The following is a 17,527-nucleotide window of genomic DNA, read 5'->3' as shown; positions in this document are numbered from 1 at the left end:
TATTTTTCTCTCACAAGTCAGTGGCATTCTCAGAACCAGATGAGGCAACAAGAGAAATAGCTGTTATTCTGGCTGTGTTTTACACGGGTATTCCTAGTATTAAGTCAAAGCATTTCCATCAGATTTCTGGATCTTAACAATTTAACAAGGACCCCCCTAGCATGTTCTGGGGCAGATATTGGATTACAGATACGTTAAATGCATTCACATGAGGACAGATGTTTCCTGTGTTCTGTATAATTCTATGTCAGGGGTGTGATTAAGCTGTAGTACTGGATAGGCGAGGTCTTACAGGCAGTGCTCCATGGATGCAACCAAAACTAATATAGACTATGTGTTAGAAATATAGGTCGCTGACTCCATGTATGTTGCTGCTGGCATGCAAGACACATAACTTGGCTGTGGTGTGCATAAGCTGAGCTGTCAGTTACATGCAGTGAATATACACATTCTAGCTATAAGGCTACACATTTTTTAAAACCATCCCAAAAAGCAGAGCAGAAGGCAAGCAAATGTGAGTGACATTTCAAGGACAGGCTAAAAGCTACTCTAAATTATAAAACAAAGTTCTTGTGTGAACTTTGGTTGTTTATTACCAGTGCCTGACTAGTTGAGGTAGGGAGAAACATCACTTAATTGATGGCCAGTCATTCTGTTACACGAGACCCACAAAGGGGTATCACAAAGACCCAAACTAATTTTTTTTCTTGCCACCTTACCTTTGGCAGAAGGGCCATATAGTCAATCTATACCCCTCAAACTGCCCAGCTTCTACCCACTCATGTCTTAAGTCATCTGATATTTGGCCTCAAAAATGTGATTACATTTGAATATAACCCAAAATATGATAGTATTTGGCCTTTGCCATGCTCTTTTCCCTTATCATAGTCACTTGTTAATCTGGAGAATAACCCTTTTAAGAGTCTAATTAGGGGAATGGATCATACAAAAGGACTAGATTTGGAGAATACATGCTTTTAAGAATTATCAAACTTGGAAAATTGGTGTTCATTTTGCAGCTAGTGCAATAATGGGAACACATTTTTATGGCTCCTCTGTTTTTTAACTTGTCATTCACACTAAAAGAAACAAATAGAAGGGAAAAGAAAAGCCAAATAGCCCCAAACCAAAGAAAAATAAATATTATTTCAAAATAGTCCCCAAAGAACAACAATATATGCACCATAATTCTGAATAGAAACTAAATTTCAGGTGGGAAGCCATATGACCAAAATGAAACCTTTTTAGAAAGAAAAGAGAAAGATTTTCTTTTTACTACAGAGAGTTTCATGTTCCAAGCTATAATTTCCATTTGAAACCACTGCCTTTACTTGCATACTTAGACTTTTTTTAAAGACACACAATATAAGGGAACCAAGACATAAGAAGGACAAGTATCATTTGAAAAGGTGTTAAAATAATTGATCTGAGTAGCCAATTGACAGAGGAAATGAAATTTAAAAGAAATATTGGAGGGGGGATTGAAATATTTTTTCTCACAGAAGAATGATTATAGTGTGTTTGTCCATTAACACTTTCAACTCTATTGGTATTAAAACCAATTTTTCCTACTTGGAAAACTGGATGACCCCTGGCTTTGCCTTTGTGCGTAGTGTAGGAAGGCAAGAAAGGAAAGGGGAAGTGGCCCAATTTGGACAAGTTTCATAGTTAGATGGACCTGTTGGACAGACACAGGATATTCTGTTTTTGCTTAGTTATAGGGAAATAGAAAATACTCATGGACATTCTTTCAGTAAACACATGTGTTGAGCATCTGTTCCCTACTGGCTATCAGGGCTACCCAGAGAATTACACATAATCTCTACTACCAAGAAGCTTGGATTTGGTAGAAGGAGACATTTATAATCAAAGGGTGTTTCAAGTACTGTGCTAGAATCTGTGGAAGGCAGGGTAGGGGCACAAAGGAGGATGTAGTCAATTTGACCTGAGCCAGGGAAGTTGAGAAGGTGAAATCAGCAAGGGTGACTTGAGTTCCATGTACCAAACACTTATATACACCAGTAAGCAAAGCAGACAGGTTTGTCTTCCATAGAACTTATTAACTGGGGCAGAGGCAGGAGACAGAAATACTGTAAACAAATATGAAGAGAAATGCAGAAGATAATTATAGATGATAATGAGTTCTAAAAGCAGATAAAGTAGAGTAATGTGACCAGGATTACATGAGGAGGAAGGGGATGAGTAGTTAGGATGCTCAGACAAAACAATGGAAACAGAATTCCTCATCCATAGGAATTTAATACATGATCCAAACACTGTCACTGAAATTTCCCCTGCTGGTTAGATTGTTTAAAAATGTAGATTTGATTATTACTTAGTAATGATCAGGCAGACAGACAAGGAGACAATTGCTATTGAAAAGATAGTTTGCTACTCACATTCCCAAAAGGAGGGGACATGCCACACAGCAAAGTCCCAGGATTGGTCAGGAGGCAGGGGGAGTGAGGGTGAAAAGTGGGCTTGAGCCTGTATTATGGTTTCTGCAAGGAAGGAAGTGATGAGGCAGATAAGCAGGCTTATAAATGGCTGCTTTGAATAGTTTCCATGTACCCTAGGGAATATGGGCAGAATCTAGCAGTTTCCATTTGGCTCTGGGATGATTAGGACAGAGAAATATTGCCTCCTGCCAAGTAGGTCTCTGGCTGAGGTAGTGGTTCAGAGTATGGCTTCTAGATTGGTTAGTTAGTGTGTGAAAGCCCTTTTCTGTTCCAAGAATTAGACAACTCTAGGAAGAGTTGTTTCTCCCATCAGTGGACCCAAGATGCCAGAGCATTAAGAAAACAGAAGTAAAAACAATATAGTCAATATCCACCCCCATTCCTACTCCTTTGCCAAGTTAACATCTGCTCTTCTTTCACTGTCAACTTCATGTGGCTTCTCAGTTATGTCTTTAGTAATTTTTTACTCCAGGTCAAATCCCCTATGTGGTCACTCACAGCCCCGTATTCTACCCTTTGTAGTCTTTACCTTGGTTATAATTTTTCATTTATGTGTAAGTTTATTTTTTTTATTGTCTCCCTTTTCCAAGAGACTTTATACTACCCAGGGCTGGGGCTTATTAATTTTTGCTCACCACGCATTAACAGTGCCTGCTGTGGTTGTACACATGATGTTAATGTGTAAGTGGTTGTCACAGCTGGGGCCCAGCCAGAGTGGGGAGGGTCGCTGCTGTGCACGATAAGGTGATGAGCAAGATCCAGATCATAGAAAACCACGCAGTGTCTTGAGTTTTGATTTTTTTCCTGTGAGCAAATGGAAACCTATTACTGAGTTTTAAACAAGTGATTAGTATGATCAGGCTCAGGTAAAAAGAGAATTGAGAGTTTGATACTGGAGGCAGGAATGGTAACTTATGACACTGTTGCAAAAAGTATAGACAGGAGATGATGAGGGACAGAAAGAGAAAGAACAGATAGGACTGGGTGATAGACTAGATATAACAAAAATATGGAGTAACTTTTAGGTTCCTGATGAAGGTGGCTAGAGGTAACTATTCTCTGAGAGAAAATGCAAGGAAAAATGTGCAGGTTTTCATAAAATAGGTTCAATTTGGACATGTTGAGTTCAATATGGTTGTGGAATATCTAAGAGAAGATGTCTTCTTACAGGCAGTTTTGAAAATGAATCCAGAGTTTAGGAAAAAGGATTAGATTAGTAACACAACTGAGGGCAGCACTGACAAGTCATTAGTTTAAATCCCAGTTCTGTGGGTTTTCTTACTTTGGCCATCTTCTTTTTTCCTGATGTAATGGTGTGCCTTATTGCAAGACTTGGATATCTAAGGAGACCACATTTGTCACTTTGACCTCCTTGCATCAGTGATGAATCATGGTTTATGAATACCAAACTACAGTATTGGTAGTACCAAACTACTCAAATATACTATATTATTCTTGCTCTGCCATGCTCCAAACTGCTGTATATTTCCCATTGGCCAAGCTTATAGTAAGTGCTTTTCATATGTTGTTTCCATGACAACCCTATGAGTTGGTTGAATTTTCATTTTGTAAGTGGCTTTTAATGGAAGTTCAGTGGTTGACTCAAGTTTCCTATCAACAATGTCAGAGGTGGATTTGAGCCAGACTCCCTGGGCCTTGTTCTTCCCTCCCAGCCTGAGTTGCCCACAAGTCCCTAGAGTGGCCACGGGTTTCTTCTGTCTTGAATGCAATTATTCTTTCACTTTCTTTGGCATATAAAAGATTTCTTTTTCAGAAGCTACATGTATATATACAAAAACATTAATAGTGATTATCTCTGCATGATAAAATTATGAATGATTTTTGGTTTTCTTTCTCATACTTCATATATCCTGAATTTTATGAAGTGAACATTTATTACTTTTTATAACTAGAAACACAACAGCACTCTTCTAAAACAGCAATGATTTTTTTTTCCATCCACAGTACTATAGGTGGGCATTTAATGTAATTTTACCATTGCTTCCCACCTACCCCTAGCACATTAACAGAAATCCTTAAAAGCAGCATGATTGGTGTTTGATTTGCTTATACACAGTCTTAACCAAAAGGACAAGAATTTTTCTTAAAGCTCACGAAGTCCATCTGCCCAGAATGAGGAGTGTTTTCTAGGGCATCATGGGCTCAGGGAGGGTGAGTTCTTTGTTCCCACTTTACAGTTTAACTACTGAGGTATAAACTATGCTTGGCAAGATGAATGGAAACTTCTGGATATCTAAAAAGCACTAGTGATGTGGGGACATGTTTTTAAGAAGTAAAAAATAAAAAGGTAGGGTACAGGGCATTTGTATTTTATAACCAATGTTTCTCTTATCCACAAATGTGTCAGTTCCCTTCCTTTTTACTGTTCAGTGAAGCTTTCTCCATTCTACACTAATAAACTGGAAATGCTTTTTAGATTGGTCTTGGGGGTTAGAAAAATATTTCCTTAGGAAATAAAAAGTATTTCAGGACTGTAGAAGAAGGTGTTAAAGAATTACCTTCAAAAGAAACATAGCGGAAAAGACCATTTTTTAAAATCCCTCATTGAAATTATTTTTAGTTCTCTGTAGTTTTGAAGTGTATTGCTTTTTATTTGTAGGCTTCTAATTGGAAGAGACCCAGTATCTCCTTATAAAGACATATGGATGCGAATAAAGAATATTTAGTTAACACTATATAATCCAGCCCAAACTCCTAGTTGCATACAGCTTTTTGTCAGAACTAGTGAAAAAAATTATTTTCCCTTGGTTGCATGCCCATCAAATTTTGCTTTGTAGAACGAGGCTATTTGTGCTTTTGTCATGCTCACCTCTGTGTGCCAGGTCTATGGTCACTCCATCAGAGCCCTGGCTGTCCCTTGGGCATGCCCGTGCAATACTTAAAAGGCACTGACACCCCACCAGGCTTCTGGAGGACTTCAGAGTAATTTAATGGAGCACCAAATGATATCCAGGGCCTAGAAGCAGCTAAAGTTGCTTCACAGATGTACTTGCCAGAAATAACATATTCTTCCCAGGGAGACAGTTCTAAAGTTTGCAGTAAAACTCCATAGAAAGAAAGGATTAACCTTTCTTTCTTTTTTTTTTTTTTTTATTCATATGTGCATACAACATTTGGGTCATTTCTCCCCCCTTAACCTTTCTTTCATCCCAGGGTAGAAGTTACCAATCCTAAGAAGGAATATTTAAAGAACATTTTTAAACATCACTTTAAAAATTAGTACTGAAGTCAACTTCCATATTCCTTTAATAAAATCTGCTGAGTGAGAAATCAGACTATTGTGATTGAATAGCTGTCAGTAGACTCTTAGATATTTGAGTTGTAATGGATTTTAGTGGTCATCTGTGATAAACTTCATTTTAAAGATAAGCATTTTTTCCTTTTCAATCGTGTTGGCAAATAGAGTTATTAAGAATCTTAGAAGGAAAGAAAATGTGAGAGGATAAAAAATATAGAACCAGCCAATCTATATGTGAATATAGTATAATATACTGTGTTTACTGTAAGCTGTTGAATATGAGGGGAGCATAGCAATAGAAAAAGAGTAAGTAATGGGGGGAGTTAATTTGATTAAAGCACGCTATCTAAGACCTGAAGTACCAAGGCCAAAGTCCCTTGGACCATCAATATACACTTAAGAAAATGAAGGGCAGAGGGTAATATAGGTATTTTCTGGGTGAGTACAAATAGGAAGGGGGTGGTTATAAGGAAAGGGTGAATGAACATGAATATGGTGTATGCAATTTGTATTCATATATTAAAATAGAAGAATGAAACTAGCTGAAATTGTTCTAAGAAGGTGGGAAGAGGGAGAATGATGGGCTAAATCTAAGATATATTGTAAACATATATGTAAATATTGCAATGTGTCCCCCTATACAAATATTATATGTCAATAAAACCTTTTTAAAAAACAAAAGAAGAAAAAAGGACAAAAGAATCTTATGACTGGTTTCTGAAGTCTTCTAGGTTGACTTCTACTATGAATATGAATATAATTAAAATGTCACCTACCAGTAAGTAGAGGATTTAAAATAGAAAAACATGCCCAGGTAGCCATAATAATGATGCTGCTGGTACTCTGAATATTATTTATACAATTTCTTTATTGTTTAGAGCAGCACTTATTGTTCAGTGGACATGAAATGGAAGTCACATATGTAACTTAAAATTTCCTATTAGCTGCATTAACAATGTAAAAAGAAACAGGTGAAATTAATTATAATCACATAGTTAACCCAGTAATAGCCAGAATTCATTTAAACATATAAGCAATAAAATTGAGATAGTTGATACCATTTTATTTTTCTTACTCTTTGCAGTTGATGTGTGTTTTATACTTCAGCACAATTCAGATGGACAATAGCCATTTGTAGCTTGTGGCTGTTGTATTGAGCACCACTTAGAACATATTCATTTAAATTCTCAAATATTTATGGAAGCAAATATATTACAATAGAATAAGAACATTTTTAGATAGAGTTCCTATGTCATTAGGTAACTAAAAAGGGGTAAATAGGTTGAAATTAATAGGTCAGTAGAGTAAAATTGCTATCTCATGGTACCCTGCATTCCCTGTGTTGTTGGAAAATATTTCTTACATGTTAATAATTGTAAAGTAAAAATGAGGGGAGACCAGGATGTAGCCCATTCTCATTCTACTTAAAACAGGCATGTTTTCAGTTGGCTGATGTGTGTGCCACTTTGACTCTTTTCTAGAACAGTAATTATCCACCTAGAGTCTCATAAATGAGTATGCTTTTTTTTTTTTAATATTAGCAGTCCCATTTCTCCTACCCCTGTCATGAAAATCTTAGTGAGGCAATCTGAAGTTCTTGCCTGCTCATTCTTGGATTGATTTCTAAGAGATCTTTTTTCACTTTTTATTTTTTTGGCACCCAGGAACTAAATAGCTTTAATTACTTGGATCTGTACAGACTTGCTGACCTCTTTAACCTCACTTTGTTGGAGAAAGCAGTGATCGATTTCTTAGTGAAACATCTCTCTGAACTTCTGAAGAGCCGCCCGGAGGACGTTCTCACACTTCCTTACTGCCTGCTTCAGGAGGTCCTGAAGAGCGACCGCCTGACCTCCCTGAGTGAAGAGCAGATATGGCAGGTAAGGGGGCTCTGAGGGTCCTCTGTTAGCGTGGAGAAGGCTTGACCTTGTTACAAGAAAAGAAGTGAGGAGCAACAACCTTTGTTTTATATGGTTTGATCCTCAGAGGGGTTGAAGTTGTCCTGCTTCCTTGACAGGTTAGTGGTTGAACATCACCAGTCCTGGAGGCTCTCAGGCCTCAGCTGACTATGCAGCTTAACTGTGGGGACCCCTGATGATATTCTTCAGAATCACTGTAGCTTCCTAAAACTTGAACCTAGTCACATCCGAAAAAGTAAAGAGATGCCCCCTTTAAAAAAAAAAAGAAAGAAAGAAGAAAACTTGTTCTTAAACTGTGAGAAGAATTATAAAGTAATGTGCATATTCAAGACCAATGGCATTGAAGGTTCATAAATTCTGAGTTTTTCTGTAAATAATTCAGAAACATTTCTTTATTGCAATAGAGAGCATCTTGGACCTCAAATGAAATGAAGCTCTTCTTGCACTGCAGAAGGGAAAAGCTCCCTCTTCAGCTCATTCTGCATTCATTGCTACTTTCCTAAGCCCTGCCCTTTCGCCTGACATAGCATTCTTTTCACATTGTGTCATTGCTTTGTCTAGGGGACAGAAGGATGTTTTGTGTTTTGAAGTTGATTATTCAATTTAAATCCTCTTCTGCTCATCTCCAGTGACTATTCTTGAATAATCCATCTGGTGTCTTTGAGAAACAGAGCCCATCTTCCCCCTTCTTCTAATACTGTTTATCTCACTCTCTGAAGCACTGGCTAGCCGTTTTTTCTTTCCTTTTCTTTTTTTACTTCTTGAATGAAATACCTTCAGGATTTCATGATAATTTGAAAAATAGCATATGCACAATATAAGGGAAATTTTCAGTTTTCTATTGGCTGACAAAACAGTAAATTCCTGATATATTAACAAACATATCCAGAGAGTATTTTAGTATTGGCCAAAACTGAGTCTTGTGTAGCTGTTCATTATGCAGCATCTGACTCTGCTGGTGGATGATTTTCCCATACTTTCATCCCTTTTTTGTAGTTCTTTAATCATCAACTCCCCTTTGTTCTTGAGAATAATAAGAGCTGCAATATTTGGGCTAGCCAGGTCCCACATTCTTTGACAGGCCTGAGGAATGGCTGTCTCCATCCCATCTTCCAGATGAACAAGATGAGACTTCAGTGCCTGGCTCAGAATTACAGAGCAGAGCCAGCTTTTAGTCCCAAGTCTGCAGACACCTGCCCCATCTTCCCACTATTCTACATTGTTTTGATTTAAAAAAAAGAGTCTTAAGCTTTTGCTTCCTCTGGAACATTTCTGGAAATGCTTATTCAGGCAGAGGTTGAAAGTGTCGATGAGGATATGATTTGGGCAGGGATTTCAATGGTCTGCAGCTTTTCCCTACAGTATAAATCATTGGAATTTCCTTTGCCAATTCAAAGTGGGAAGTAGCCAAATTTTCTTCATTTTATAAGGGAAAAAGAAAGTCTCAGAGTGAATTCTGCATTTAATTTTTTTCTAACTGAATTGAGATTTGAGGCTACCCATCCTTGGGGTGTCTTTCTTACTGTGGTATGGTTGAAGGCACTGCTGGATATCGACATGGTAATGTGCAGATATCTGAGTCAAGAAAATTCTATACTGTCCACTTAAGAGTTATCATGATTACCTCTCTAAAGGCTACAAATACTTTAATGTAGAAATTTGAAACTATTTCTGCCTCAGGCAATGATATTTCTTAGACCTAGTCCTCAAGAAAGAATTAAAAGTCTCACAAACATATTTTCAATTTAGGCATTCAGCGAGCAATAAGGAACTGTTTTTCCTTTATTTTAGTAAGTAAGTAATTCCTTCATACTCAACTCAATAGAGAAAAATCAAATCAGACCAGCTATATTGCCTCAAGTATAGTTAAGTTCATCATTTTTTGCTGAGGTTATACTAGTAATGCAATATACCATGGAAGAATCTAATATTCAGCCCAGGGTGAAGATTGGGTATGCCAGAGGATTAGTGTCAGGGTGCTTTATAAAAGTGAAACTTGATGGACAGGCTGGAGACAGATCTACAGAATCTCATTAAATTGCTGAATTGTTCATTACGAAACGTTCTCACTGTAATAAAGTGCTCATTGACTTTGACAAATCCCCATCCCATGTCTTAAAGAAGAACAGTAAAGCAAGGGGTGTTTGAGAGGAGAAAGGAAATTGGCACAAAGTAGGACAGGTAATAGAAAAGTGGATGGAGGGGTAGTGCTATTTGATTAATATGTGCAACTGGTAGCTTAGGTGAGAGCACAGTAAATATGCACACACGTTTACGCAGGTGGCTGTTCCATTGTGTAGTGATAATGTAATCTGAAACAATTCCTTTCTCAGTGAAAGGTCTAATTTTCATTATTCACCAGACTTCACCTAGTCTGGCTCTGAAGACCTGTCATAAGAACCTTCAAATTATTCTCACTGAACAAAGTTTTTTTTTTTTTCTTTTTCCTGCTGTCCCTTACCCAATCCCTTTCCTTGGTAAAATGTGCTACAAGCTACAATAACTGTTCTGTGGATCTGAGAATTTATTAAATCCCCCAATGTTATCCCTTATATCTGCTTTTTTCCCATTTGACCTTTTTAAACTTTAAGTCTCTTCACTCACAGAGAGCTTGGTCTGTTAGTTAATTTCATTCTGTATTCAGCAATAACATAGAGACTTCTACCACATTTGCACTTTAGATACATGAGGGCGTAGAAGTAATTTTGGAAAATGTTATTTTATAAATTCAACCTCAGTATAGCTCAACAATTTGGTTTTATGTTTCAAGGCCAGTGATTTTTCAGGTTCCACATGAAAGACACCAGATTGGTTATAGGGTTCAGCTAAAAAATGAGTAAAGCAGCTGAAGAGGAAGTATGGGGCATGAGGTCACTCACATTTGTGACCTGGCGAGTATTTTGCTTTTGGGTTTTGGCTCTAACTTACAACTTTGTTTCAGTAGGGTCCTGTTAAATATCTCCTGTTAGATTCATGTATAGACTATTGAGCAGAAGTACTGCCATCGGTGGTAGAGGGTAGAAGAATGAAGAGAAGCTGAACAAAGGGTATAAAACTTTCATTTGGGGAATGAACAAGTTCTGAAGCTCTAAATGTACAACATGGGTGGTAATGGATATGTTAATTTGTGGTGGTCATTACATAATATATACATATATCAATTCATCATGTCATATACCTTTAATACATACAATCCTCATCTGTCACTTACATAGTTTTAAATAAATAAATAAGCCAAAACATGACAGCTCTTCATGAAAAGAAAACAACCACTCCCGTTTGTCTGGAAACATACGTTCCGAGACAATCTAACATAGGGAAATTTAGCTCTCGTCCATAAGTATTTATTAAGCACTTTCTAAGTGCTCTAAGTAATGCTGGAGTGGAAGGCAGGGGACATGTTTGCTAACTTCCCTCTCCCAAGCCTTATTCCAAATGGGAGGCATCCTGATTCTTTTAAGGAAATAATATAGTAATATAGCACTCTGAATTGTTACTATATCTCTAAGATAGCCAAAGCAAAAAGATATTTAAAAATGCATATGACAGTTCCTGGAAATAAAAGTAAATATTTCTTGAGCATCTGTTATATGCTAGGCATAGTGCTGGAAGTTAGACACCTAAAAAGCTTTACCAAAAAATGTTGACTTGTTAAGTTAGAGAGATTTATTTCACTTTCATCTCTGCATATGGCGAAGTTTTATTGTCCTTTAACTATTCATTTACTCTTTCCTGCTTCTAGTAAGGAGGACTTACTATTTTGTAAGGACAGTACTTTTTTTCTTTTATTAGACTCTGGATCCTATCAGTGCTTTTGTTCATTAGTTTTGGGTTTTGTGGTTTTTTTTTTTAGCTTTGGGTTTGAGGGTACCTCCTACTTAAATTTTGAGGCTAACTTTGCCTGGACTTTAGATAATAACAGCAAACATTTCAGTGGTCAAATGACCTTAGCAGAGAGAATTTCCTTTACCCTACTTATATCCCATTTTAGTATGGCAAAGAGGGGCCATGTTATCTGTTTGGGGAATGGAACAGGAAGAAATCCTGTCTACATTTGTCTTTGATTATATACTCCCAGAGGCAGAGGTTGTACCCATTGTGTTTGCATTGTACAATGCCATATTGTTCCCTTGCACTCCATAAATAATAAATAAAAATAATAATGTAGAGTTTTCATATTAAAATGTATTGAATGGATAATAAGATATATTACTATTCCCACATGAAGCTGTATTTATTCCAGAAAAAGTGATATAGCAAGAGTTTGACTTTTTAAAGTCTGCATTTTCCTTATATTTTTGTTGGAAATTTGCTTCCACAAATTATACTATTGATAACAGATTCACTTTGTATCTCTAGAGACATAAGTCAGTAGTATTGAGAATGGCCAATGACAAGCTTCCTCTGGGCTTTTATCTACACCACAAAATCCCCTGCATTACAGTTTGATTTAATTATTTTTCTTAAAAGGAATCCCAGAAGATAAACTCAAATAAAAAGCTACTATTACTTTATAGTTGGGAAGTACAGGACATGAGTAATATACTCAGCTTTCATCTTTTATCTCTTAGATGATAAATTGACCCAAATGTACCTCTGGCCAGGAAGAAGCAAAGACTTCAGATTGTGATATGTGAAACAGTACTATTATAATGCTTCTAATTTCAATACTTCTGAATGAAATACTGAGAATGCTTCTGTATTTTTATTATGGTTTTTTTTGTCTGATGACATGAATGTGGCAACAAATATAAAATCTAGAAATCAAATTCATGTCTTCTAATTCTCAGGCTGTACTTTGTTCCATAGCTTCTAAATTCACTCAAGAATGATGAATACAAAGATGCATCAATTAGTCCTGTGTATTTAAAAGAAATTAGGAAGTACTTGGACTAAGAGTGTAGCTCAGTGGTATAACACTTGTCTGGCATATGTGAGACACTGGATTTAACTCCCAGCATGACGAAAAAGAAAAAGAAAAACAAGAGGGAAAGGGAAAGGCAGGGAGGGAAAGGGAGATGAGGGGAGGGTGCAAAAGGGAGGAGAGGAAGAGAGTGTGAGGGAGAGGGAGAAAGAAAAGATAATGGCCACTCTGCCTGCCTCCATGACTATGTCATCTTGCTAATTTTAATTCTGTGTTTTATGGCATGTGCCTCACTTGTTCTTTCATTCATTCCAAATAGTTACTGAGTAACTACTCTGCCTGACCATATTCTATTTAGTGCTAATATTGCACTCAATAGTGGGTGTTGGGCAGTCACTAATGGAAAGGACCAAACAGTGGCCTGCTTTCATTGATCTTGCCGAGTCTGATGTGGAAATTTCTGCTTGCTACTTTCCCACCATGCCTGATTCCCTGCCAGTGGAAACTGACTGGAGCATGTTGAAAATGATATGTGTACAATGGAAAGTGAAATGCTTTCATTTGGACATTTCCATACCACTCACTGTCCCTTTTCCTTTTCTTCAGTGCTTTGTTCATTGTTAACTCTTGTTCGTGTAACTTACCCTATAAACAGCTTTGAAACCCTTTAATAATCCATGTGGTACAGTCCAAGTCAAAGAAATCAGAACGGATGATTATTTAATCAAAAATCCCTTGAATAGCATTCACATTTTGGCAACATGGACTTTGGTCACTAGAAATGGAATAGAATATTGATGCCTGAGACACTTACCCCAAACGAAATTGTAATCTTTCATCGTGTTTCTGCCCTTCTGCAATCCTATTTTGTAGATGCATCCTAGCATTGTTGCTGTATTTTTTCCCAGTTAGGCACTTTCAGGGCATCTTCATGATAACTCATTCTATTTTTTTTCTACTTACCATTCCGTAAGCTAATCAAATTTGTACCACTTCTCAATTTTCCAGAAACTTTTTCCAGTTCCTCCCAGCTGCATACAGTCTTTCTACAAATGTGATAAGGATATCTCCATTTCCTTCTTATTAGATGTTAGTGAAGAGAATAAATAGCAGCAACTTTGCATCCCAAATAGTGCTGCTTGGGGGATGTTTTATCTTCTAAGGGCCCCCAGATGAACACTGAGTAACTCCTATTTCAGAGTTTGGTGCTTGAAGCTGCCAGAGTGTATATTTAGTCATTTCTCTTGATCTACATGTGGCTAATTCCTCTGTGAGGATTCTTCCCTGAATCGCTTGACTAGTGGCTTTGCTTTTGTTTGTCTGGGCCGTATGCCTTTGTGAGACACATGACACATTCATTTCAGAGGGAGTTTGCTCCAGCTAATCCTCAGCACGAGGGCTGTGAGTTGTCAAGGAGCTATGAGGGGCAGTGATTATCAGAAATTACAGGAGACCCAACTTGTATTCATGTACTGCTGTTCCCATGAGCTAATAGTTTTCTTTTCTTTTTTCCTTCTTTTTTTTTTTTAAATGAGCACAACAGAACAAGGTGATTTGTGAGATATGACATATTTATGTTCTCTGCTTCTAATTTTCATTGTGATTCATGTTGTTTCCAGACTGATATTTTTGTTGCTGCTGTGAGAAGGAAAAAGATGACTGGAGAATATTACTTATGCATTGGTGGCCTGCAGTAATATTGCTGCTACCTGGGTTATCAGGGATTTAAAAATAAAACCCAAGCATAAGCTATATATGTGGTAGAAACCCTAAGGCTAGGCACAGAAGTCCATCAATAATAACAACAAAAATAATTCTTTACAGGCCTAGAGAGCTTCATATTTTAATGCATTTTTACACATAATTTCATCTGAGTATCTCATCAACCTTAAGGTTGATGAGGCAAGTTTTATCCAAATATTAACTAGTAAGAAAGCCATAGCTTGAAGAGGTTCGGTGATTGACTAACTTTATAGCACAAGATTCAATAGTGGTCTCACTATATTCTTCTGAAGTACACCAAGTCTCTAATTAAAAACAAAACATAACAAAAAAACAGAAGTACCTCGTACATCTTTTAAGTCAGGTTTTTATATATTATTCTATAATGAGTGAGCCAGCACTCACTCATTACACATGTCCTAATAAATTACCAGTTTTCATTTTTACCTTTTGTGCAACTTTGTAGGAAAAGTGACTTGCAAAAGTGACTCCAATAAAAGTTGTGCAGGAGGGTCTTTTTTTTATCACAGCACAGAAGATCGGGGCTGTAGATGGGTTGATTCTGAAGAATGGATGGAGATTTGTAGCGGCGGGAGTAACCAACCACCTTTCATTTCTTCAGAGTACAAGGTGGTAAAGTACAAAGCAAGAAAACGAAGGCTGATAAGGGAGAGTCAACTTAAAATCCTACCAAGAGATTTAAATCATGCAAAAGAGAACCTGGAGTGCTATTATTTCTGCTGCAGTGATCCAGACTATGTGGGAGAAAGTCTGTAGGTTGTTGTCCCCATCTAGGACTAGAAAATGTATGGAAGGAATGGAACCGATTAATCACTGAATGTTCGTTTTATGTTCAATGCATTGAAATTTTAGAAATTCATGCAGCATAGATTGACAGGTGGGTGATATCTTAGACATGTGGTTTAAGTGAAAGGGAGAAAAGCAGTAATTTATTGACATTTAGAAATATTAGTCTTTTAACAATACAAATAAATGGGCCCATATCCTACAAAATGAGGTCAGTTGAGTGGCCATGGTTTCCTGCCAGTTGCCCATGTCAGACTATAAAAATTTCCTGGTCCAGGCCTTCTATGGGAGGAGATCTGAACTTCTCTGTGGAGTGGTCCAGAGGATCTAGAATTATTTACATTCAGAAGAGATGTCTAGAGAAGCTTCAACATTTATTATTGTCTACTGACATCCTTACACAGTGCTTCCCTCACTCTTATATCCATGACTTTTGCTACAAGTAAAAATAAAAACCACTTGGACTCAGGCTGGGAATATATTCTGGTATTCCATGTTTGAGACCCTAAGTATCCACAGATAAAAATCATCTTAGATTCCTTTTGTGCTCATAACACAGAGTCGTGCATTCTCTATCGTGATGTTCTGCTCACTATCCAGCTCTCTCCATTGTGTTATATGGGGTGACGCATGGAAGGACTGCAAGCAGATTCCAGTATTCTGGTAGAAAAAAGCATAACCAGGAAGATAAATCCTTTTAGGAAAGAAAGAGGTATTTTTTCCTAAAAGGCCATGGATTATAAAGGTAGATATTAAAGATTTCTGACATTGTTCCCTTTTGTTTATAAAAGCAATTAAGTCAGTATTGGCTAGTGATATTGAAGCTAAAAAGCACCCTCCATTTTGGGGGCAAATGGACAGTGTGTGTTTTTGTTGAGGAGAAACAGCCACACACAATCTACTCTGACCACACAAGGAAATCAGCTAATTAAAGGAGTGATGGATGGTGAGCTAAAGTTTAAACGTTTTAGGAAGACCTATCTTATTAACATTTTCAAAAAAAGTGAGCATAATATCATTAATTTTGATTAATTCATTTGCTCTTAATATAGCTTTTAATTTGTAATTCTATGTGAATTACAATGTAATTTGGTATTAATTATACTAAATTGACTATAAGTCAGCCAATCACAATGAAATTACTCACAGCTGAAAGTAAATCTAAACCTCCCCATCCAGAAAAGAAGATGCTTAGTTAAGAGACCAATACACTAGTCATCCCTCTTTGACTATGAGATTGACTTTGGATCTGAGGACAGAATGGGATTCCTAATTCTGCCCACTGCTGGGATTCTGTACTCTTTGGAGTGAAGCCCCATATAAATCCAATAAAGAGTAAATAATAAAGTAAACAAAGAGGTTGATTCATCAGGTTTGCCGGGTCCCGTGAAGAATACTTTTGCTCTTCTCATCTCCTGGAAGATTTAGGCAAGGTACAGAGGCTGTGTAGTGCTTTAGAACGATTAATTCCGTTCTCCTTGTATTCTGGGGCTTAGAATAAAGACTTACCACATTGGCTTGCCTTTCATCTTCATGTTTTGTGAACCACTTAGGAAATCCTGTTTTTAGCCCCCAAACCACCCTAACTTGGTCTATTCACAAACTGCCTTCTGGGAAGAAGGAAGTCATGACTTATAAAATGAAGCTCACACCAAGAGAACCAGCTCCTCAGGAGAAGATGGAATGTGTGTCATTGATGAAGCTTGCTGGAGACGCCTGTGAACACATGAGAAGTGCAGCGACTGGCCAGGTGCTTGAGAAAGAACTGGAGAGCAAGGATAGAGGTGGAGAGTACATGTGTTTGAACCAGATAGCTCCTTTAAAAATTGTTTTCAAAACATCAAAGCAAAGCTTTGGATATTAAAAAAAGTCATACGATAGCTCTGGCAATATTCTCCTAGAAGTCTATCTACGTTCGGGGAGAATTGTTGGAATTTTTTACCTTCTGGGTACATTTATGTTGAGCAATTGACCCTTAAATAAGGTCCGACCTTCAGTGAACTAACTTTGCTAACTATTGCATGGAAAAGTCGAGGCTATTTAAAAACAACCCTTCTTTTTTTACTTTGTTAATTAGATACCTTTGTCTCATCATTCCAAAACTTTAGCAAATAAAATAGCCAAAGTTTTATGTCAAGTTTTTGAGATAAGAGTTTGAAAAACTACCCTGAATCTTGAGTCACTAGTCATCTTCTGTCTTCTACTGAGGCTGATCATAATCCTAAAAGACACGTTCCTGAGTGTTAATCCCATATGCTGAAATCCTGAAAGATCAAAATTCCTGAAGTCTAAAATCCTCAAAGTCTATACCACATACAAGTATGCATGTGCACACACCTGTGCACATTAATCCTTACAGCTACAAGGCTCTCCTTTCTTTTGTAGTACTAACCTAAATCATAGTATTCTCATGAGAAACTAGTTGATTTTTTTTTCATTTTTCTTTTATTATTCATATGTGCATACAAGGCTTGGTTTATTTCTACCCCCTGCCCCC

At 37.1% G+C, this 17,527-nt stretch overlaps 1 protein-coding gene across 7 annotated transcripts in view; it reads left to right on the top strand.

Annotated features, from left to right (window-relative positions):
* Positions 1 to 17,527, top strand: part of Klhl32 (kelch like family member 32) — a 190,274-nt gene that overhangs the window by 128,159 nt on the left and 44,588 nt on the right. For 5 of the 7 annotated variants that reach the window (XM_074077904.1, XM_020187154.2, XM_074077903.1 and 2 more), the window contains one exon: positions 7,383 to 7,598. The exons of 1 other annotated variant lie outside the window; for it this stretch is intronic. In XM_074077904.1, coding sequence (XP_073934005.1) covers positions 7,383 to 7,598 — 216 coding nt within the window. Of the gene's footprint in view, positions 1 to 7,382; positions 7,599 to 17,527 lie in introns of those variants that run through there. One more of the 7 variants, XM_020187158.2, reaches the window with a different exon arrangement.

This window comes from Castor canadensis, chromosome 1, assembly GCF_047511655.1.
Source record: "Castor canadensis chromosome 1, mCasCan1.hap1v2, whole genome shotgun sequence".
Taxonomy (NCBI): domain Eukaryota; kingdom Metazoa; phylum Chordata; class Mammalia; order Rodentia; family Castoridae; genus Castor; species Castor canadensis.
This window is presented reverse-complemented; position numbering and strand designations above follow the sequence as displayed.